General features: G+C 41.1%; 3 protein-coding genes across 9 annotated transcripts in view; 1 reads left to right on the top strand and 2 right to left on the bottom strand.

Annotated features, from left to right (window-relative positions):
- Positions 1 to 8,316, bottom strand: part of GPN1 (GPN-loop GTPase 1) — a 23,706-nt gene extending 15,390 nt beyond the window's left edge. The window contains exons 1-5 of one of the 4 annotated variants that reach the window (XM_019943037.3): positions 8,290 to 8,316; positions 3,884 to 3,977; positions 1,758 to 1,797; positions 924 to 990; positions 164 to 201 (exon numbers count right to left, since the gene is read on the bottom strand). In XM_019943037.3, coding sequence (XP_019798596.1) covers positions 164 to 201; positions 924 to 990; positions 1,758 to 1,797; positions 3,884 to 3,977; positions 8,290 to 8,301 — 251 coding nt within the window. In that variant the 5' untranslated portion in view covers positions 8,302 to 8,316. Of the gene's footprint in view, positions 1 to 163; positions 202 to 923; positions 991 to 1,757; positions 1,798 to 3,883; positions 3,978 to 4,065; positions 4,512 to 4,620; positions 4,627 to 4,676; positions 4,799 to 8,289 lie in introns of those variants that run through there. The other 3 variants (XM_004325239.4, XM_019943039.3, XM_019943038.2) reach the window with 3 other exon arrangements.
- Positions 4,864 to 8,245, top strand: CCDC121 (coiled-coil domain containing 121). The gene is made up of 2 exons (XM_004325244.4): positions 4,864 to 5,465; positions 5,936 to 8,245. Exons 1-2 carry the CDS (start codon positions 4,864 to 4,866, stop codon positions 6,885 to 6,887), a joined length of 1,554 nt encoding a protein of 517 aa, XP_004325292.3. The 3' UTR covers positions 6,888 to 8,245.
- A 3,590-nt stretch (positions 8,317 to 11,906) lies between the features above and the next one.
- The window catches only part of ZNF512 (zinc finger protein 512), a 35,312-nt gene continuing 23,565 nt past the window's right edge, over positions 11,907 to 23,653 (bottom strand). For 3 of the 4 annotated variants that reach the window (XM_033838824.2, XM_033838826.2, XM_033838823.2), the window contains 4 exons: positions 18,304 to 18,405; positions 17,323 to 17,385; positions 16,055 to 16,153; positions 11,907 to 13,927 (listed from right to left, as the gene is read on the bottom strand). In XM_033838824.2, coding sequence (XP_033694715.1) covers positions 13,619 to 13,927; positions 16,055 to 16,153; positions 17,323 to 17,385; positions 18,304 to 18,405 — 573 coding nt within the window. In that variant the 3' untranslated portion in view covers positions 11,907 to 13,618. The remainder of the gene's footprint in view (positions 13,928 to 16,054; positions 16,154 to 17,322; positions 17,386 to 18,303; positions 18,406 to 23,653) is intronic. The other variant, XM_033838825.2, reaches the window with a different exon arrangement.

Below are 23,653 nucleotides of genomic sequence, written 5' to 3' on the forward strand. Positions count from 1 at the left end.
AGCATCTTAATGATTGTCTTCTTGCCAACAATTTTTTCACTTATCATGGTTTCATCTCAAACTACACCCCCTCAGAACTTGATAGTAACCCGAAATTCTTCAAAAAACCTAGAAACATGTCAACTACAGAGTAATAAATAGGCACTAGACTGAAATCACTTACTTAGACATGTTCTGGGCCTTCTCAATAAATTTCATCACCTAAAAGAAAAAAACGCCAATTACAACAGAATCCAAGTTCAACAAAAAAAATCACAGGGCCCTCTCTAGAGTGGCCCACCTGCAGGCACCATTAACGATTGAATCTCTATGTTCTCTGTCTGAGGACACCAACTAACGTGCTCATGGAACCAAAGAAACATAGCCACACCTGCCGTACCACAACACCCTGGAGCACAGGGCAAGGCCTAAGGAGCTGAAGACTTGATCTGTCACTGCCAAGTCTCTCTCTTGGTGCTTCAGTAAAGCGTTAACAGCCTGAATCATTGAGTGAAATCGGGGTAAAAAATCAGTGATTGCCAAACACTCTTAAGGAAGTGGAATGTGACAGAGAAAACATAACAAGATGACAACAATTTGTCACAAGTGAAAAGCCCCATAATTGTTCCATTCCCTGCCTGGTAGCCCATCCCACTCCCCATCCCTCCACCCCATCCTCAGGGTAACACTGCAAGCCAATAACAGATCAAGAAGAGACCCCAGGTCTCTTAGGTCTTTACTGGCCGCCACAACGTTCAGTGTGAAGTCTCTCACCATGTTGATCATCCTCTCATAGCCTACTTCTTTGTCCACCAAAATGCCTCCTTATATTCTGTATTGACATTGAGGTTGATTGCCCTTCTTTCCCAGTGTGATCAAGCTAAGGCATTTAAGAGTCACAGGTTCTGACACAGCCATGTCTATGTAAATAGAGACAGACATACCTGATCAAATCTGGTAGCAAAGAGATTGAGTGAGGTCACTATGCCACCATTGGGTCCAAGTCCATACCTAGACACTAAGTTGAGGATTTAAGTTGCTTATAGATCAATTTAGATGATAAAGTTTATTATCTAGACAATCCCTCACAAAAACAGCGTAACGTTAGTGTTCAATTGACTAGTTTGTATCACACAATCTTAACCTCATAGGGAAACATTCACTATCGATGTCTACCTCATTCATCGTTTAGAAATGGCCAGGTGAAATGGGGCCAAAATGGAATAGACAGATGTATCAGGCATTGACAGCCTAATGGCATTAGCCATGAAGATCATTTATATACCACTCTTAGCTCTGATCCTCACTCATCAAGCCACCTGAGGATTAGAATTAGTCTTCCTATCTAGACTTACCTACAGGGAAAGTACACATTTCACACAGCAATGTACTAAGAGTTGATCTTACTAATCTTTGAGCTTCCCAGTCTAAGGGGATGGTGATCAATGGATGCATCCACCAAGACAGTACTCCCTTGTGGGACCCAGGCACGCCACCAGCTAGCGTCTCCTTCTCTGTGCTAATTACAACAGCCTGCAGTTCAGGACAAAGGCAGAAAACGGAACTCACAAGCTGAAATAGGATTTCTAATCACCTACAATGCTTCTCCCCACATTCATCTTCCCTCCTCTTCATAAAATTACCTGAAAACAATCGAATGCTTTTGCTAGTATATTTCACAAGGGAAGGCACAAACACTTTTTTCAAAGCTACACAATACACAGACAGTAAGTAGCCAGGGATGAGCCAAAAACCAAAGTAGATGTGAAAAAGGATACTGTTTCATGACTTCTTTATACTTCACAGTGTCACGAATATCTGGAGGGAAAAAAAGAGAGAATGAAATGGAATTTAACACGTAAGAACCAATACAGTTTGAGACTCCCCACCTATAATATCTAAGCCAACAGACCTCTCAAGTCATCTCTGCTTCCTCTGAGCAAACAAATCAGTTTCTGTCTTAGCATCCAAGGTACTTTTCCAATCTGTTTTCTAAATTTTCAAACTAAGATCACTGAATTGTAACAGCAAAAGAAGCAAGTTCAGGAAGAGACTAGGAGGACAAAAGGTACCCTGCAAGTACCTTCCCTCCCAGCAAGAAACTGAAACTAGCTTCTGAGGCTTCTATTGTCAGCACTGTCTTCTAGTAACTTCTCCAGCTTCACACTGGCCAAGGACAACTGCCAAGTAACCCAAGAAGAATGTTAGGCTAGGAGCTCTCAAGTTATGGTAGGGATGTTGGAGACAAAGAGAAAAGTTTTATACAACTTAAATACCTTCTCAGTGACCATATACACAGAAAAAGGGAGCTAAATAAAGAAAAAAGGTTTATTTCTTACTCCTTGCTTACTGGTAACAAAGGTAATGCAGATAACATTTTTATAAAGGCATTAACTTGGGAAGTGGATGGGTGGGGAGAGAAATAGGTGATGGAGATTAAGAGGTACAAATTTTCAGTTACAAAATAAATGAGTCATGGGGTGAGATGTACAGTGTGGGGAATACAGTCAAAAATTATATAATACCGTTGTATGGTGACAGATATTAACTAGACTCATCATAGTGATCATTTTGAAATGTACATGTATTTCAATTTACTATGTTGTATACCAGGAACTAAATACTGTGGCAGGTCAATTACACTGCAAGACAGACAAACCCACAGAAAAAGAGATTGGATTTGTAGTTACCGATCTACAAATCGGTAGAGGGTGTGGAGGGAGGGACAATTGGATGAAGGTAGTCAAAAGTACTAACTTCCAGTGAATAAATACTAGGGATGTCATATACAACATTATAAATGTAATGAGCACTGCTACATGTTATATGTGAAAGTTGAGAGTTCTCCTAACGAGGAAAAAAATTTTTTTCTATTTCTTTAATTTTGTATCTATGAGATGACAGATGTTCACTAAACTTATTCATGGTAATCATTTCATGCGTTTGTAAATCAAATCATTATGCTATACAACTTAATCATATACAATGCTGTATGTCAACTATATCTCAATAAAACTAGAAAAAAATTATTTGGATGGAATTTTAAATAAAAAGGAAATTGGTCTGTCCAGTAATATCTAACTAAACCTATCTAGCAGTCAGGAGACCTATATCCCATCAACTATTAGAGTTCCAGCCTTTAAATGAAAAGATTGAATGTTTTTTTTTTTTTTCAAAATTCTTCCCATAATGATTTCTGCTTCTTAATACAAGGTCTTCCTTAATTAGTATGTTTGGAGTACAAGCTTAATAGGATTAAAAAGAGACCAGGAGGGAAAAGACTAACATCAAGGAATAGTCTGAAAATCAGGAAGCCTAGATCCTATCAAGAATCAGGACACTGGATCCCATCCATTCTTAATCTTTTTTATACAGTAGTCAGGGACTCCTCTACAAGTCTGATGATAAGAGGGAAGGAACCCGTCACCAAGACAATGCACACAGGCATATATACACACATTTTCCCATGTAACTTTGCAAGATTCCTACAAATCAGTAAGCAAACTCTGCACAAAACCCACATGCTCTTAACTTGAAGAAAAAAACTATACAAACAAAGTTTATGTAACAGAGCCTGCTGAAGGGTTTACGGCTTAAAAGCCAGAGGACTGACTTTCTGTCACTTCATTTTCCCAAAGAACCATAGTCTGACACCCTTGGGTCAAAAGAGGTAGAGAGAATGGGAGTGGTAAGGACAAAAAGGAAATTTAGGAAGAGGGAAGGAGTAAACAAAGAGAAAAAGGGAATCAGGAAGAAGCCTGTTTCAGGATGCTAGCAAATCCAAGGGAAACGAAATTAGGCAGTTTAGAAAACATTAAAAATGGAAGCATTGAAGACTCATAAGATAGGCTGACAGCTTTCCATTCTCTGAGAAACTTCACACAAGTTCTGGCAGTTTACTCACCAATATTGGCAGGAAAGGGAACTTCATGCACAGCTGGATCCAGGTTGATCACATAAGGTGGACACCCTTGACTATGCAGATATCCTGTGAGCCTCTGCAGACATATGGGGAGAAGGATGGACTGAGACCAAGAGGCATAATAAAGGAAAAAGAGAGAACTTCCACCCCTTAATCCAACTTACCAGAATTCTGCACTTCCATTTCCCTCTACCTTAAATATTCGTTTCTGATCTCCACCGCCAACATTCACTCTCAGTTGAAATGCTACCTTTCTTCATCACACATCCAACAGAGCCTCCTCTACTCTCCATCACTTATTGACTTGGTGGTTTGGGGGGAGCGGGGGTTTCTATCTCCCCCACAAAAAACATTAGCTCCATTTAAGCGGGAACCTTGTCATTTCCGCTAAATCCCCAGTGCCTGAAACATGGTAGGCACCCCAGAAGGAATTCTTTAGGAATCTACACCGAAAGCCTGTGTGCAAGCGCTCTATTAACAGCCAGAATTACTTGTTAAGCCTGCCTTCGAGGACTTGGCACTAGCAAGGCAATTCCAATACCAAGTACGGTCGTCACCAATAGGCACTGAGGGTGCGCAGAAGAGAGGCTGAATGAACCCAGGCTAGGATCTGAGACGGCTTCGCGGAGGAAAAAACAGGGGTTGCTGGCATCCTTGAAAGCCAGGCGCCGGTACCCTCCAACTCCCCAGAGAGACCTCCCTTTCTCCCCTGGCCTTACGCCTGCCACAGACAACTTCTCGCGCGCTCCTACTACGCCCGTGCCGTGCAGGTCACCTGTACAAAGGTGGTTTTCCCAGACCCCGCCATTCCCAACACCAGCAGACACACTGGGAGCCGGGGACCCCCGGAAGCTTGCGGCTCCGTGGCAGCTGCGAGCGCGGCCATCTTGCTCCTGGCTCCGCCCACTCGACCATAGAGACGCATGTAGCTAGAGAGGCTCCCGCGACATTCGGAACTCTGAATGAGACTAGAACAGAGCAAACCAAACCGAACCGAACCAAACCGGCCAGAGAGGGCAGGGTCACGGGGCCAGGCGTGCGCCTTTGCTCTGTCCGTCCAGACCCGGATGGGGGCCCAACTAGGGACAGAGGCGGGGAAGTGGAGACACTGGAAGGACGAGTGGAGTAGGCCACCTAAAGAGCCGCTCACCGTCGTCGGGCAGGGCCTGGGAAGGGCAAAGCTCTGGACCCCGGGCGGGCGGGACGACAAGGGACCCCCGGGCTCCCACACTATGAAAGTGAAGAGAGTGCCTTTTCCTGTCGGCCCCCCGAGAGCGGGTAACCGAGCCGCCGGAGAACCGGCCGCTAGGGCTCGTCCGGCGACTGAGGAGGTTAAGCGGCTCAGGGCTGGACGTGCCGGGACCCGGGCGGGATGCGAGCGCCGGGGTTGCTGGGCCCCGCCAAGAGCCGCAGAGACCAGCCCGGAGAAACTGGAAAAACCCTCCGCACTGGGACGCCGTTTCCGCGTGTCGCCAGCCCCAGACCGTAGGGCTCTTTCCCTGGGGGTCTCCGCAAAGGTGCACCGTGACTTTGGGGAGGAACATTTGGTTGCCGAGTTTGTCAAGTAGGTACTGAGGAGGCGCTTCTCTCCACCCAGGCGCCCTCGGTACACGGAAAGGTGGTGAAAGAGCCGAGCCATGTATACACTCCTACTCCCGACCGCCCAGTTGGCTGCGGTGGCCCTTTGGAGCAGCTGTAGTGTTCAGTAAGCCGTGAGATCTGGGTTTTAGACCCAGGCTCTGCCACCCGCTGGCGGTGTACATCGTGGCCAAGTCACTTCAGTTCTCTGAACCTGTTTTCTCCTCTTTACCCTCAAGATACTACCTCGCAGGGTTGTAGAGACGGCATATTGTCAGTTGTAAACTACACTCCCTCGTCTTTACCCCTAGCTCTGTCCCCCGTGCCTTGTGTGAGGAACATCGTAGGTGCTCCCAAAGACTTGGGATATGAATTAAAGTACGTGTGCATTTTTAAAATTATTTCCTAATTTTTCGTGAAAAACATGGGGGGATGTCTCTCTTGTTCTCCCTTCAGGTTGGCTGAGGACTCCAGTAATTCCCTTCAACCGGATCTTAGTTTCATAAATTTTCTCAAGCCAGAGAAGCTAACAAAGGCAGAGAAGAGGTTTAAAGAAAAGGCAGTAGTGGAAATGATGAAGCTAGACAAGCAAATCAAAGAAACTCAAATCCGACTAGAACCGTTAGTGGAGGAAACCAGGCAGCTGCTGGCGGAAAACGTACGTGTCGAGGAGGAAAACCAGTTCTTTCTGGAATACCTGACCAAGCAAACAAAGGAGTCTAGACAGCGAACCGAGAAGCTGTGGAACTACTATTTACAACAAAGTGGGCAGATTGAACAAAGGAGACAAGAATTAACCTCCAAATATGCGGGAAAAAATTCAGCGCTTAAAACAGAGCTCTTGCAGAAAGAAAAGATCCTATCCAATTTGAATAAGCAGTTGGAGGCAATGAGGGACATTTCGATAGTAAAGGAGAAACAGGAGAGAGAAATTCAGACACTACAGCAGGAGATAAAGAAAACCCACGCTGAGACAGCTGCAAAGAAACAGGCCATGCTGGTCCAGTTCTTCCAGGATAAAGCATTACTGGAGGCACAACTGAGTGAGCTAGATGCAAGGCAGGTGGGAAAAAGACCAACAAAGGAGCTGAACAGCAAGAACAAGGCCTTGGAGAGGGCAGCAAAGCAGTACACTTCCGAGTTCCACAGTAGCATCGACAGACAGCACCAGCAGTTACAGAAGGAACTACCACAGCTAATTCAGAAATGCCAGAAGTTGGAGGCTACTCACAGCCGTTTAAAAAAGAAGCAGCTGCAGCTGCAGCAGGAGCAGTGGTACCTAGATTGCTTAAGCCGGGGGAGGCAACGGCTGCAAGAAAGGCGTAATCCGTGCCCAAAAGGACAAGGTGCTCCAAAGACCACACTGAACCCTGCCCTAGGCACCAAATCAAGGACGCATCCAAAGTAATTCCTAAAATAACACGAAGTCAGGAATGGAGCAAGGGTTCTTAGGTGCTGCGTAACATAAACCAGGTTAGGAAGGCTTTGGGATCTCAGGGTGCTGTGGTTAAATATCCATCTTGATGTGTTAGTGTGAAGGATTAGGTGCTTTTCTCCAGCAGTACTGCTAGATTATGTGTGGGACTGGCTTCCCTTAAAGTTAGGTTTTTCTTTAATTAGCTCTTGGTAATAAATGGGCTGTGCCTCACACCTCCAGATAACCCAGTACCATTTGCCAAAAACCCAGATGTGAAACTACCTCAAGAAAACCACCTTGCGGAAGTGACAGGAAAATAGTTGTGTGGTGTGTTTCACCTAGCTAAGTTAGATTTCTTTATAGAAAAAGCCCCCTGAAGAATAGCATTTCAGATTGTTATATTCTGCTTTCTGCTCTGTAAAGAACCAATGTCCATGTATCCTCACTTCTTTGGCCACCTTAGCACACAGTGTTTTTAAGCTCTTTGTAAAGTTTGTGCTGGTGATCAGGTAGCTGCTTCTACAGTTTTCTCATGATTGAAAAACTCTTAACAGCAAGTGTAATAAGCCTTAGGCAGAGTAACCTGTCTGATGCTCAGCCCATACCATTTTTGCTTTGTGTAAACTGTGTGAAGGGAAGAGAAGATAGAGGGTATGTATACCTGGTCAGTTTTCTGTGGAGAAATACCTCTAGCCTGAATGAGGTGGCTGAGTGCTTCTGCCTGTTTTAGGAAAATGTATCAAAAGAAAGTTTTCATATATTTGGAGAACTTTCTAAAGAGTCTTTTGCCATCTCTTTCCCAGGCAACATCCTCAATTTCTAAGATGACAAAGATGACTGAAGTTTCGATAGAGTGAGCACTTTAGCTTTAGGTCACTTACTACGTTTTTACTGCATAAGCACTTCCTAGTCCTTGAAATGCGTTTTGTTATTCATGTGTACCCTCTTTATGCCCCTTCAGTAGAACTAGGAATAGTATTTTAAATTAATATAGACTTTTAGGGTAGTTATATTTTTGGCACTTAGGACATACTGATGGTTAGATCAGGGATTTCTTTGAATGCTGAATCCTGGTACAGAAATGCAGCCTCATTTTAATGTTGCTCCTTTGTGGAAAAACAGAATCAACTTAATGTTTTCAAGAAATTGTCAGTGATGAAAAAGTTCATAATGGTTTTCCCAGATTTCAGTTTTATTCATATGTAAAATGAATTCTTGTACAATTAGATTCAGAAAAGGATTTTGCCTCAATGTGCCTTAACTTCTAGCTTTAACAACTTTTCTGTTAAATGTGTAATGTCTTGGTTCTTAAAATTTTGTTATTGAAAATAAACTCATTATAATATACCCACTGATTTCATTATTGTTTCAATGTAATGTACCTTCTACTTACCTCTCTTCTCATGTCTTATCAACTCTGCATGTCTTCTTCATACTAGTGTGCACATAATAAAAATGCAGTTTTAGTGCACAAAGTAGAATGTTAGGTAGCACACAGTTGCCTTAACCTGAATAGTTCTATTCAGTGGAGCTGAAAATACAGAGAGCCTGTTTTAAACTATGGTATCCAAGACACATTCAAAACCGTTATTCTCTGTCGATGCAAAAAACATAGGAAGATATAAAACTAAGGATAAGGAAAGAGGGATGGGTAATCTTATTAATCTGCTGTTAATTCCCCCTCCTGCCAGTGCTGTCCAGATGAATTAATTCAGGAGTGAGTAACTTCCACCCTGTCTCAGTTTATTTTGAATTCCTCATCCCAGATAATGGATCTGATCTGGTGTACTGCTCCCGGCTGTCCCTTTGTGAGGCCTCTGAGGGCTTGAAGACTTTAAAGGGTGAATCATCTGATAAAGCAGCGGTCACCAACCTTTTTGGCACGAGGGACCGGTTTCGTGGAAGACAATTTTTCCACGGACGGGGGGTGGGGGTGGGTGGGGTGGGGTTGGGGGGGAGGGGAGGGTTCAGGCGGTAATGCGAGCGATGGGAAGCGACGGGCAGCGGCAGAGGAAGCTTTGCTCGCTCCCCCGCTGCTCACCCCCTGCTGTGCGGCCCAGTTCCTAACAGGCCGTGCACCGGTCTGTAGCCCAGGGGTTGGGGACTCCTGTTGATAAAGGCCCTTAGAAATTCCCGTCAGCAAGCCAGCAGTAGGTTTGGCCAACGAGGATCTCAGCCTACTTTTCGTCTGGTTTCCTGTGCTGGAAAGGAAAGAGGGTGATGTTACAGAAAGTGCATTTAGATGGAAAAGACCTGTGAGGTGAAATTTAGGTTAAGACTTGAACGACATGAAGCCTGATGTACAAAAATTGGGGAAGAAGACATTCCAGACAGAGGGAACAGTGAATGCAAAGGCCCTAAGATGGGAAGGAGTTTAGTAGGATTAAGGAACAGAAGAGTCAGTGTGGCTAAGTGTAGTTGGGGAATGGCAGCGAACACGGACAGAGCAGAGGCGGATGAGGCTAAAAAGGTTAATAGAGTAGGCAGGCCTTGTAGGACAAGGTAAAGGGGATGACTTTTATTCTAAGTGCATTGGGAAATCACTAGGCTTTAAGCAAGTGAACGAGGTTGATTTACAGTATAAAAACTCACTACAGCAGTATGCGGAGTGTACCAAGCCAGTGAAAAGCAGATGGAATCCAGTTAGGAAGCTCTTGAAAAGGCAAGAGGTGATGACTGTTCGGAATGGAATGGCAAACATGGAGGTGAACAGAAGACATGGGGGAGAGCTGATTCTTAGTGTGAGGGGAAGAGGAAGCAGAAGAAAAATTCCTAAACTGTTCCTTTTGAAGAAGGAGGTGGGCAGAGTATTTTTTCTTTCTTGTTTGTGTGAACTTTTTCTTTTCGGCCACAACATGCGGCTTGCAGGATCTTTCTTCCCAGACCAGGGATTGAACCCATGCCCCCTGCAGCGGAAGCACAGAGTCTTAACCACTGGACCACCAGAGAAGTGCCTGAACAGATTTTTAAAATGAAGCATTTCACACATAGCAAAAGATATAGAAAAGTATAACAAACTCACTATCCATTTGAAAAAATAAGAACTTACCATTCACTTGTCCCTCTGGATCCCAGAAGCATTATCTAAAGTTGATGTTTATCATGCCTGTGCATGGTTTCCTATCTTTTCTGTATTTTATTAAAATATATTTATAGGTACTATATTTATGTAGTCTATATACTTTTACTTCTATATATCCATAAACAATAGAGCATTGTTTTTCCATGTTTTTAAACCTTCCACAGATGGGACTCTTGATGTATTCTATAACTTGCTTTTCCCAGACTTTATTTTGGAGCTGTATTCATGATGATACAAGACGACCTGGTTCTTGGGGTAGTGTTAAAGGGGTAAGGTTACCTGACTGAAATGGAAAATCCAGCCCGTCCTGCATGCTGCTGCAGAGGGGCAGCCCCATCCATCATCTCAGTTCACATCTGGTGGTATCACCCCCCACCTGACACTCCCCTAGCTGTCCCCGTTGCCTTAGGAAGAAATCCACTACCTCGAGTGGCATGCAGAGACCCAGGTCCTCTCCCCCAATGACTTACCCACTGAGTCACGTAAAGGTTTTCTGTGTCTCTTGGTTGAATGAATCAGTTGTTTTAAAGAGATGTGAGGGAAAAAGTGCTTTAAAGCCTATTAAACAAATGCTAATTTTTTTTAAAAGAAGACCTGGTTCTTCTGACAGCTGTATAGTATTCCTCAGGATGAAGACCACAACTTACCCATTTTCTCCTGATAATGGACAAGTAGCTTATGTAAGAGACTAGGCTCAGGAAGAGACCCAAGATTATATCATGACTCAAAGAAAAGGCATTTATTTTTTGCTCATACAATAGTCTCAGATAGATAGATCATCCTGATTGGCAAATAGTCTTTCCTGGGGTCATTCAGGGAATCGATATCTTCCATGTTATGGTCTACCATGACCTAGAGCTGCCTTATCAACTGCATCTAGCCAGAAGAAGGGGAAAGAAAGCATGGAGGTACACTCGCTCTCTTAAAAGTCCTGGCATGGAATTGACACACATCACTTGCACTCACATTCCACCAGAGAGAAGTTAGTTGGCTACCCCATCACTACAGGGGAATTGGCTGGAGGGCTGGAAGTGCAGTCTAGCCATTTCTCCTATAATCCTATAATTCTGCAAGGTAAAGCCAATTTTGCTGGACAGCCAGTAGTCTCTGGTACAGGATGTTTCCAGTACATATTGGAAATTAGACTGCAACATCATTCTTGTAGATGTCTAGTAGAACACCTGACCAGGAGTAGTTTGTATAGCCATAGGAGTGAAATTACTGAGTCTCAGGGCATATCTTCAATTTTAAGAGATCCTGCCAATTAGTTTTTAAATTGATTGTACCCAATGTCCATTCCAAAGTGCAGGGAGTTCACATTGCTCCAAAATCTAGCTAAACCTGATACCGCTCAACTTCAATAAATATTATTCTAATGAATTTGGTTAAAAACCTTAAAAATTCAATTAATATATTTAGGATCATCTCTAGTGAGTCCTGCTGATCCCTGGCTCAGACAGGAAAAATAAAAGGATCACCTGCAAGGGCCCTGGATGAGACTGGACAAGTTTAATCTCAAACCAATTACAGGCACACATCTGTTATTGGGGGTTTGGGTGTAGACCACCACAATAAAGTAAATTTCATAATAAAGCAAGTCACATGAATTTTTCAGTTTCCCAGTGCATATAAAAGGTATGTTTATATTATATTGTAGTCTATTTAAAGTGTGCAATACCATTATGTCTAAAACAACAATGTACATACTTTAATTAAAATCGCTATCTGTAAGAGGAAGAGCAATAAAGCAAGGTATGAGTGGATTCATTTGAACCAGCATATTTCAGGGCCTAAAGAACTACTGACACAACTGTACGTGTTACTTCTTCCAAACTCATTCCCATCTCTAGTCGTTATCTTCCCCAGACACACTGTGTCAGCAAGGAGACAGGTAGCACGTTGGAGTCAATGAACAATGGAAAACATCATTCTAACACAGAGTCATTTATTTTTCTTGCCATTGCCAAACATTCCCCAAGTCTTACTCACCAGAAATTAACAGAGCTTCTCCATTTTCCTCCCTGACAATCCTCATGTACGGAAAGGGCTTTAAGGGAGCAACTGCCAATGACAATGTCGAGTGGACAGACCACATCCTTCCCTTGTTGCAAAACTACCCGTTCTGGCAGTATCCCAATCAGGTTTCAATGCTCCCATGTTTGAAAGTGGTCTTCACAAAAGCCCACATTTTAAGGCTATATGGAGGAGCACAGAGAACAGAGTTAAAAGTGGTAACAGCCTTTCAGAATTTGAAAAGGCAGTATTGGTCCATATTAGGGTTAAGGGTCCCTGGCTTTTTATGTGGCATAAGCCACAAAAATTGGCAAGAATATAGAAGACCAATATTTATGGAAAAGGGGAAGAGAATCCAGGAATACGACAACAGAGCTGCTCTAACCAATGCTCCAGGGAAAGCCAGCCTCAAAGAGAAACAGGCTAACAGATACTATCAGGTAGGCATGAGGTTCAGAAAAAGAACTTTTCTTTCCAACTCCAGATAAATATCTACACCTGGTGTCAAAGTCTCAGGTTATAAAAAGGACAGAACACAACATCTAAAAAAGAAGGTAGAGGACAATATTCTCAGAAAATTCAAAGAGACAGACTTTGGCTAAAGGGAGATACGAGGACTTAACAGAGTGCAGACTAACAAGTCAGGTCAAGTCCAGGGGAGAAGGAATGTGCACCTTGGCTACCAATCCTCACAGGAGTACCAGCAATATTAGGGTTCTGTGTCAAACATCAGGAGCAAAAGGGTTTATTTCTCTTTCAATCCTCAAAACGTCAGGAGCAAGACAAGCTGCAGGAGGGCACTGGTCATAGCAACAGAGGAGGCCTCACACCCAGGGAAGTTGAGGCGGTGTTTATTTTTGCTGCTACTTTCTTCTTTCCAGTCATTTTATGTGTGGGACACATTCCTCCTAAGGCTGCATTTCATGTGTGTGGGTCTAGTTACTTACTGCCACCTGGGACAAACAAAGCATTTCCTAGGAAAACCTGTGTCCGGAGGGTCTAGCTTTTTTATTCTAAATCTATTTTCTCACTTTCAATCCTAAAACCGTATTGAGACAACAAAGAGCCTCCATAAATTCTGTCACCCAAGCAGACGGGGGAACCTTATTAAAGGAGTGACAACAGTTCTAGGTTCTAGGCTTGTTATATCACAAATACAAAATGATAAATCAGTATGGTTTTAAAGAGTTAGTTTGGAATTGTTTTATAAGATGATGGAGTGACTACGAAATCAATGGAGCTTCCAAGAACATTCTGCACCCCAGTATGGAAAGGATAATCAAACAGGTTTCTTAGTCTTGTATGGGGCAAGAAGGGCCTATAGTGGGCCTTAAGGAGGAGCTCTTTGGGCAAGATAAGAGAAAAACAGGAGGACTCCAATGAGAATAGCAGGAAAATCTACCAAAAAGGAGATGGGGGTGTGGGTGGTGGAGGGTCCACGTGAATCAATAGGGAAAACACTGAAATTTACACAGGAGGAAGGAGCTGAGAGTGCCACAGCCTTACACAAACAGCTGAAAGAGTAAATTTCTCTTCACTTGGCCCCCGTGACTCAGGCCTCTCCACACAGGTCCCTGTGACCACAGCATCCCATCCACTCTCCCAGGAGTGCTTTCACACTGCCTGCCTATTTCTTTCCTCGTTTATGATTCGTCTTTGGGGGCTTGACTTTCTGGAACTGTGTTGGCACTGGCTCCTGCTCTGGTTCTTTACAGGACGTTGCCACGAGCAGTTCCTCATGACTCCTCCTCTGATCCTTCCCTACTCTAAGACTCAGCTCTGTCTCAGGAAGCTCAATGCCAGGCTGCTGCCGCCTTCTTAGAGACCTTCGGCTCCTGTGCTGCTGCCTCCGCTTTTCTTCTTCTTGCTGTCGCTGTTTTATCTTCATCAGCTTCTCAAAGCTTTTGGTCGTTGTTGGGTTTACAACAAACCAATCCTACAGAGGCAAAACAGAAACATTATCCAGTCAAAATATAGTGCACTAGGAAGTGGTATGGGAAGATTTTTTTTTAAAGGCATGATTAGGACAGAACACAGTAAAGAGGAAACAGATATGGAACCAGAGCTTAGAACTGTGTCTTTTAAACTGGAGAAATTCAGTACAGAGCAGTCATTACAAGCATTTCTTGTGTAAGACATGATTTCGGGTACTACTGATTACTTAGCATGATCCCACCCACTCCTCTCCTTTTAAAAATCTTCTCATGAGATGTAAAGCACTGAGCCATAGGAGATTTTTATTTCATGACAGTGTAGTGGTTAAGAGCATGAATTTTGCAGCCAGACCACCTGGGTGCAAATCCTAGCTCTGTTTCTAGCCATGTGACCATCAGAAAATTAACTTAACCTCTCTGAGTCTCAGTTTAAAAAAATTAAGACTTCCCTGGTGGCACAGTGGTTAAGAATCCGCCTGCTAAGGCAGGGGACATGGGTTCGAGCCTTGGTCCGGGAAGATCCCACATGCCGCGGAACAACTAAGCCCGTGCGCCACAACTACTGAGCCTGCACTCTAGAGCTCGCGAGCCACAACTACTGAGCCCATGTGCCACAACTACTGAGCCCACATGCTGCAACTACTGAAGCCCAGGAGCCTAGAGCCCATGCTCCACAACAAGAGAAGCCACCGCAATGAGAAGCCCGCACACAGCTCTCCGCAACAAGAGAAAGCCTGCGTGCAGCAACGAAGACTGAATGCAGCCAAAAAAATAAATATAATTAAAAAAAAAAAGTGAGGCAGAAAGGGAGGAACAAGGTAAACATGTTTAACACCATAAGGATTTCATAAATACAGGCATAAATTATTGAACAAATACTTGGGAGCAAGTCCCAAACTAAGTGAAATTTGTTGGTTCCAACTTTTGAAACAGAAACTGGAGAAACATGTGAACTATACAAAGGCCAGATTTTGTCAGGAGATAATTATCTTTTAAATACTTCCCAAAGCATAGAAAGGTAACATTATTAAAAAAAAAGAGACTGCCTTCCTGAAGAAATCTCAGATATGGAAAGGGATTCCCAAAGCTTCAACCAGTAAAGCAACAGGAACCACAATGGATGACACTGACTAAAGCCCACACTGCTAAGAACTATTGCATCTGAGGGCAGAGGACAGCCGCAGGCGCTTGCTATTTTTCCTCACCAGGCAACAACCTGGTGAGATACCTCACCAGGTATCTGCAGATACCTCACCAGGTATCTGCAGTAAAATATGCCAAGAGAATGCACACTCTACTCCTTGAGCTTTTGCAATAAGGTATTTAATTATATGGTAGAGAATTTCTCTGTTCACCTGGACTCCTAAAAACTTTCCCCAAGAGAAAACTCTTGACCTTCTGAACTTAAAGCATTTTTAACAGAATTTTTTAATTTTGAAAATTTACAAACTTTCCAGAAAAGTTACAATAGTTCAATGAACACCTAGATTGACCATTGTTACTCTCTCTTCCCCTCCTTCTCTCCCTTCTTCCCTCCCTCCCTCCCTTCCTCTGAACCATTCACAATTTAGCTACAGACATACTTCATCCCTAAAAACATCATGTACCTGCCTAAGAACAAGCGCATTCCCCTGCATAACTACAATACAATTATCACATTTTGGAATATTAACATTGACACATTAATATTACTTAGTAGTACAGCTAGTATTCAAGTTGCCTCAATTGTCTCAATAACATCTTTTACATTGTTTCTATATGGTATTTCAACAATATTCAAAACAGGTTGCTCCAAGATGTTGGAATACCGGAAAACAGGAGCACAGACATTGCTGTGAAACAAGAATTCCAAAGGTGTAAATGCAGCCTGGTTCCCAGATGTCTGATTTAATCGGACTTAAGATAACTAGAAGAGTCAGGGATGCTCACACCCACAGTGATTTTAAATGCTTTCACAGAAAAAAACTATTACACGCCTAATTTTAGGAAGTTTTTAAACTCTAATGTAGACCCTTTAGTCTCTCTGACAGTCTTAGCCTATAATAACAGGCACAAAATTCCCATCCCTTGTGGCATATTCATGGGGTCCACAAGAATATAAAAACACTGTGGGAAAGGAGAAACCTCACCTCAGCGTGGACAGAGTTGATGTGATACTTGACACCACTCTCTGACACAAATTCTTTTTGACATAGAAGACACTTGTATTTTCCAGCCACAAAGGTTCCCTATTTTCAAGAAAGAAAGAAAGAGAAGGGTAAATTCAGGAACACATACCTGGGCAATAGGTAGGGACTGTCAGAGATGAAAAGAGGAGATACTACTTCAGCAAAGTGAAGAAGGAAGAAAATCCGAAACACCACTATATTTAGGAAAACAAGTTTGGGCATACTATGACCATAACACATCTATCCTAATGCAGTTCTATACCAAACACTGACCCCACTGATCCTCCCCAACACAACCTGAAGTTCTCCTAATTTTATTATGTAACATGTCACGTTTTTCTATCTTCCCTTATGTCTTCCACTTCACTTGCAGGTTCTCTTGGCTCCTCCCCTCAAATTATCAAACTCCTTAAGTTCAATGAGGCACCAATGCGCAATTCTTCCCACTAGAATCAATCCACTGCTGCAAAGAGTGCCTTAGGAATCCAGAATTAGAAGAGTACCCTCCATAAGATCTAGCTGAATGACTCAGAAACTAGGATCAAGATGACGAACTCCTAAGCATTCCTGGACAGATCTGGTTTGGATGTCTCCAACTCCCTTGTTGCCTTGACTGAGACTTCTCTCTGCTCCTGAAGCTTCGGGTTTCCATGGTGCTTATTTTGTGTGAGGAGATACTTCTGAATGGGAATGGAAAGTGGCAGCCATCCCCATGACTGGTAGGTTGCAGGGCACTGGGGTCAACATGGAAAAGATTCAGTGAGGTGAATGGCTGTTAGCCTAACACCCAGGGATCGCACCTCCCATCCCCAGAAGCCAGAATAGTTCAGATGGGTTTGAGGATCTTCACCAATCCAGATAAGCACAATGTAAGTTGATTCTAGGAAGTTGAAGGCCCAATAAGATAGGGCAGGCGCAGTGTGGTAGACGCTCAGGTGGAAGAAGTTAAATCCCTGGTAGGGACTCAGAACTATATATTTTTCTCCAAATTTTTTCATTGATATGACTTACGGCTATTTTGGCCCATTCTGCATCTTGGACATACCCTGGCATCCCACCCAATTAACAGACCGAGGATCTTTGGGACAAAAAAAAACAAAACTAAACTAAACCAGCCTTTGAAGATAATAGCAAACAGGACAACCAGCTGTTCACCGAATCTGAATTCTCTTCCATGTCAGACTATTTTAGAGGTCATGTTAAGATAAATAGTTCAGAACGTTACAAACCAATGTACAAGAGCCCAGGTGAGCTTTAAGGCCAGATACACTACTGTAGACAGCCTCACAGCCCTGAAAAAGAGAAAAAGAAATCATGTGAAGACCACACCAAACAGCATCCTTTTCTTAGCAATCTGGCCATTTGCACTAACCCACTGTACCCTTGCGGGGGGAGGGAGGGGGGAAGAAACCCAATAAATTGCACCACAAACCACACAGAAAAATATGTAAGCCAAAGAACAAAAAGAAAACCAAGAAAAGAAAAAGAGGTAAAAAAGTTGTTTAAAAAAGCTTAAAACACTCTGTTCCCTAGTACTTTTCTGATACTTACAAAAATACAAAAAACTGTATGCTCAAGTTTTTCCAAAAATCAGCTTTCTTTAGTGCAAATGTGTCTCTTACTTCTTATATATCTACTCCTCCCCAAAGTACTGCATATACAGCTGTAGTAGATTAATGATGCCTGGAAATTCTCTGCCACTCTTCCTATCAAGAAGTGAGTCATTTATCCTCCCTTTGAAACTGGATAAGTCCTATTATTTTTTTGACCAACGGAATGCTATGGTAATGAGGCTGAACAAATTCTGAAGCTAGGCCTAAGAGATCTGAGCTGTTGCTTTTATGTTCTTGGAATACTCTGTCTGAGAATTCAGTCACCATGTACCCCACTGGTAACCCAACTACCATGCAAGAGAGAGAGGCCATATGGACAATCAATCTCCCAGCTGAAGTAGCTGCTTAGAAGCCACCTGACATTCAGGCCCCATCAGAGCTTCCGGCAGAATGCAACCCATGAATGATTCCAGCTGGTGCCATATACAACTGCCTTCTGAATCTTGACAGAATTGTTGATTTACAGAATCGTTAACAAAGTAATTGATGTTTTAAGCCTCTAAAGTTCAGGTGTTTTGTCACAAAGGAATAAATAACTGAAACAAACAGCAGATGCTTGATCAACATTTAGTGAATAAATGAATGAGAAAGAACCACCTGGTTAGGACACTGAATGCGATGATACTTCTTGATATCTGACTTCCATTTGTGTAGTACTTCCTGGCTGAAGGTCGGTAGCCCAGGACGAGTATATTTTAACTACAAGACAAGAAACATTTTATTGGAGGAATCCAACTTTCAACCAAAATACCCCAAAAGTAACAGAATTACATAACTCTTCAGGTTCATATAATTCTAGAGTTGCAGAAGTATATTTTCATACACAAAAATGATAATATGTAAGATCCTTTAAAGTTCCTGAAACACGTAAGTATAATTGCCTATTGTTCTGTCTTAAAATAGTTTGATTTTTGACAGAGGACAGGAGACTTTCAGATATAACATTTCATCTAAAGTTGGAAAAAAAAAGCTAGTGACAGAGCATTATACAGTTAAAATATTTGTTACAAAAGAGAAAGCAATATAAATTTTCCCTCTCTATATATAATATATATATAATATGTATATATTATACTCAAGGGACATATATATATTACATATTCAATAGAAATATATGGATATGGGTCAAAGGCTATAAATCAAAATGTTAACAGTGGTATTCTCTGGGTGCTAGAATTTTGAGTGATTTTCATTTTTTGCCTGCTTATCTGCATTTATCATTTTTCTTCAATGACATCATGTTAATTTTTGATATTTTAAAAATTCTAACACAAAAAGATTAAGGTTCAACCTGAAAGAATGTGAGAAAACTCAGGGAATAGAACATCTATTCTTTGCTTATACTGCAAAAGTAGAATTATTCCTAGCACTTCCTTTCTCATGCTTTGACACCAGTTAGTCTCTTCTTACAACTATAACTAGTTTCCAGAAGAGTTAACACCTGTAGAGACAGTTCTTGCAAAGTTCACCATTGGTAATACACAGTCCTCCTGCTTGAAAAATGGAAGCATCTGAAAGGAAACTGATTCTCTGAGACAGAAGAACAGATCCAAGCCCATAGAGGTTAATGGAGGAAGTAAGAAAGGTAACCTAAAGAACCTTTGGTAAATCACAGTACAAAACTGGTTTTATTTATAAGCATTTCCTCTTTCTTAGTCATTTTAATAATATTAATTCTTCCAATCCATAAGCATGGTGTATCTTTCCACTTGTTTCTGTTGTCTGCCATTTCTTTCATCAGTGTCTTAGTTTTCTAAGTATAGGTCTTTTACCTCCTTTGTGAGATTTATTCCTAGGTATTTCATTCTTTTTGATGCAATTGTTAATGGGATTGTTTTCTTAATTCTGATTTCTGATAGCTCGTTTTTAGTGTATAGAAACACAACAGATTTCTGTGTATTAATTTTGTACCCTGCAACTTTCCTGAATTCATTGATCAGTTCTAATAGCTTTTTGTGGTATCCTTTGAATTTTCTCTATATTGTATTATGTCATCTGCAAACAGTGACAATTTTACTTCTTTCCAATTTGGATGCCATTGATTTTATTTTCTTGTCTGATTGCTGTTGCTAGGACTTCCAAACTATGTTTAATAAAAGTGGGCATCCTTATCTTCTTGATCTTAGAAGAAATGCTTTTAGCTTTTCACTATTGAGTAGGATGTTACTGGCAGGCTTGTAACAGATGGTCTTTATTATGTTGACGTATGTTCCCTCTGTAACCACTTTGTTGAGAATTTTTATCATAGATGGATTGCATTTTGTCAAAAGTTTTTCTGTATCTATTCAGATAACCCCATACTTTCCATTCTTTAGTTTGTTAATGTGGTATATCACACTGATTGATTTGTGGATACTGAACCATCACTGCATCCCTGGGATAAATCCCACATGATCATGGTGTATGATCCTTTTAATGTATTGTTGAATAGATTTGCTAATACTTTGTTGAGGATTTTGCTTTATGTTCATCAGTGATACCGACCTGTAATTTTCTTTTTTTGTGGTGTCTTTGTCAGGCTTTGGTATCAGGGTGATGCTGGCTTCATAGAATGAGTTCAGAAGTGTTCCTTCCTCTTCAATTTTTTGAAACAGTTTGAGAAGGACCAGTGTTCACTCTTCTTTATATGTTTTGTAGAACTGACCTATGAAGCCATCTGGTCCTGAACTTCTGTTTGTAGGGAGCTTTTAAATTACTGATTCAATTTGGTCTGTTCATATTTTCTATTTCTTCCTGATTCAGTCTTGGGAGATTGGATGTTTCCAGGAATTTATCCATTTCTTCTAGGTTGTCCTTTTTATTGGCATATACTGTAATTATTCATAGTAGTCTCTTATGATCATTTGTATTTCTCTGTTGTTAGTGGTAACCTTTCCTTTTTCCTTTTATTTATTTGGTCACTTTCTTTTTTCTTGATGAGTGTGGCTAAAGGTTTATCAGTTTTTTTTAACTTTTCATAGAACCAGCTTTTAGTTTCATTGATGTTTCCTTTTTATTTATTTATTTTTTAGTGTCTATTTCATTTACTTCTGCTCTGATTTTTATTCTTTCTTTCCTTCTACTAACTTTGGGTTTTGCTTGTTCTTCTTTTTCTAGTTCCTTTAGGTATAAGGTTAGGTTGTTTATTTGGGATTTTTCTTGTTTCCTGGGGTAGGCTTGTATCATTAGAATTTAGCAGTTCCCTCTAAGAACTGCTTTTGCTGCATCCCATAGATTTTGAATTATTGTGTTTCCATTTTCATTCATCTCCAGATATTTTTCAGTTTCCTCTGATTTCTTTAGTGACCCACTGGTTGCTGAGTAGCATATCGCTTAGCCTCCATGTGTCATACCCTTCTGGTTGGAAAAGATGCTTGATACGATTTCAATCTTCTTAAATTGAGACTTGTTCTGTGGCCTAGCGTGTCGTCTATCCTGGAGAATGTTCCATGTGCACTTGCAAATAATGTGTATTCTGCTTTTGGATGGAATGTTATATATATAAAACATATAAAGTCCATCTGGTCTAATGTGTCATTTAATGCCAGTGTTTCCTTATTGGCTTTCTGTCTGGATGATCTGTCTATTGATGTAAATGGGGTGTTAAAGTCCCATACTAATATTGTGTTATTGTCGATTTCTACCCCTCCCTTTTTTTTTCTGCCATACCACACGGCATGTGGGATCTTAGTTTCCCAACCAGGGATTGAACCCACATCCCCTTCACTGGGAGCGCAGAGTCTTAACCACTGGACCACCAGGGAAGTCCCTCTCCCTTTTTGTTTGTTAACATTTGCTTTATGTATTTAGGAGCTCCTACGTTGAGTGCATATATATTTACAACTGTTATATCTTCTTTTTGGATTGATCCCTTTATCATTATGTAATGTCCTTTGTCTCTTGTTATGGTCTTTAAGACCTATTTAATCTGATATCAATATCTGATCTATTTTATCTGATATAAATATAAATATTTTATCTGATAAAAATATATTTATCTGATATAAATATAAATATCAGATATAAATATCTGATATAAATATTTTATCTGATATAAATATGGATTGATCCCTTTATCATTATGTAATGTCCTTTGTCTCTTGTTACGGTCTTTAAGACCTATTTTATCTGATATAAATATTTTATCTGATATAAATATAAATACCCCACCTTTCTTTTTGTTTCCATTTGCATGGAATACCTTTTTTCACCCCTCACTTTCAGTCAGTCAGATCTGAAGTGAGTCTCTTTTAGACAGCATGTATACATGTTTTGTTTTTGTGTCCATTCAGCTACTCTATGTCTTTTGATTGGAGTACTTAGTCCATTTACGTCTAAAGTAATTATTGATAGATATGTACTTATGGCCATTTAGGTAACTGTTCTCTGGGTATTTGTTGCTGTTTTTTGTTCCTTTTTCTTCTTTTGCTCTTTCCTTGTAATTTGATAACTATCTTTAGTGATAGTTTTGGACTCCTTTCTCTTTTTTCTATTGCAGATTTTTGGTTTGTGGTTACCATAAGGTTTACATACAGCAGCCCATACATTTTTTTTTCTTTTAAGTTGATGTTCTCTTAAGTTTGAAGGCATTCTAACAACCATGCATTTTTACTCTCTCCCTCAAATGTTTTTGACATATTTTACAGCTTTCTGTTTTGTATATCCCTTATGCACATAGATGATTTTACTAGTTTGTCTTTTAACCTTCCTTCTAGCTTTATAAGTGGTTGATTTCCTATTTTTACTGTATATTTGCTTTCACCAAAGAGATTTTTTCCTTTTGTAATTTTCATATTTCTAGTTGTGGTCTTCTCTTTTCCGATTAGAGAAGTTCCTTTAACATTTCTTATAAAGCTGGTTTAGTGGTGCTGAGCTCTTGTAGCTTTTATTTATCTGTAAAACCTTTTAACTCTCCTTCAAATCTGAATGATAGCTTTACTGGGAAGAGTACTTGACTGTAGGTTTTTTCATCACTTTAAATAAATCGTGCCACCCCCTTCTGGCCTGCAGTTTCAGCTGAAAAGTCAGTTGATAGTCTTGTGGGAGTTCTCTTGTACGTATCTAGTTACTTTGCTGCTTTTAAGATCTTCTGTCTTTAATTTTTGCCATTTTAATTACAATGTGTCTTGGTGCAGACCTCTTTGGGTTCGTCTTGTTTGGGACTCTTTATGCTTCCTAGACCTGGATATGTGTTTCCTTACCCAAGTTAGGGAAGTTTTCAGCTATTATTATTATTTTTATTTATTTATTTATTTGTGGTATGCGGGCCTCTCACTGTTGTGGCCTCTCCCGTTGCAGAGCAGAGGCTCCGGACGCGCAGGCTCAGCGGCCATGGCTCACGAGCCCAGCCGCTCTGCGGCACGTGGGATCCTCCCGGACCGGGGCACGAACCCGTGTCCCCTGCATCAGCAGGCGGACTCTCAACCGCTGCACCACCAGGGAAGCCCTCAGCTATTATTTTTTCAAATAAATTCTCTGCCCCCTTTTCTCTCTCTTCCCCTTCTGGGACCCCTATAATGTGAATGTTAGTTCTCATAAACTATCTTCATTTCTTAAAATTCCTTTTTCTTTTTTCTACTCAGCTTGGGTGATTTCTACTATTTTGTCCTCCAGTTCACTCTTCTGTTCTTCTGTATCATCTAATCTACTGTTGATTCCTTCTAGTGTATTTTTTATTTCAGTTACTGTATTCTTCAGTTCTTTGGTTCTTCTTTATATTTTCTAACTCTTTGTTAAACTTCTCACTGTATTCGTCCATTCTTTTCCTGATTTCACTGAGTATCTTTATGAGCATCACCTTGAACTCTATCAGGTAGAAGGCTTATCTACTCTTTCCTTAGTTCTTCTTCCAGGATTTTGTCTTGTTCCTTTGTCTGGAACACAGTCCTCTTTCTCATTTTGCCTAATTCTCTGTGTTTATTTACATGTATTAGACAGGTCAGTTACAGTTCCCCATCTTGGAGAAGTG

Source organism: Tursiops truncatus, chromosome 14 (assembly GCF_011762595.2).
Source record: "Tursiops truncatus isolate mTurTru1 chromosome 14, mTurTru1.mat.Y, whole genome shotgun sequence".
In the NCBI taxonomy this organism is placed as follows: Eukaryota; Metazoa; Chordata; class Mammalia; order Artiodactyla; family Delphinidae; genus Tursiops; species Tursiops truncatus.

What these genes read in the sequence shown, in the direction of transcription:
- CCDC121 (XM_004325244.4), top strand. Translation starts at nt 4,864, where the DNA reads ATGAGACTAGAACAGAGCAAACCAAACCGAACCGAACCAAACCGGCCA. An exon ending in TTGGTTGCCGAGTTTGTCAA is followed by an intron (nt 5,466 to 5,935) that starts GTAGGTACTGAG and finishes TTCTCCCTTCAG; the next exon opens with GTTGGCTGAGGACTCCAGTA.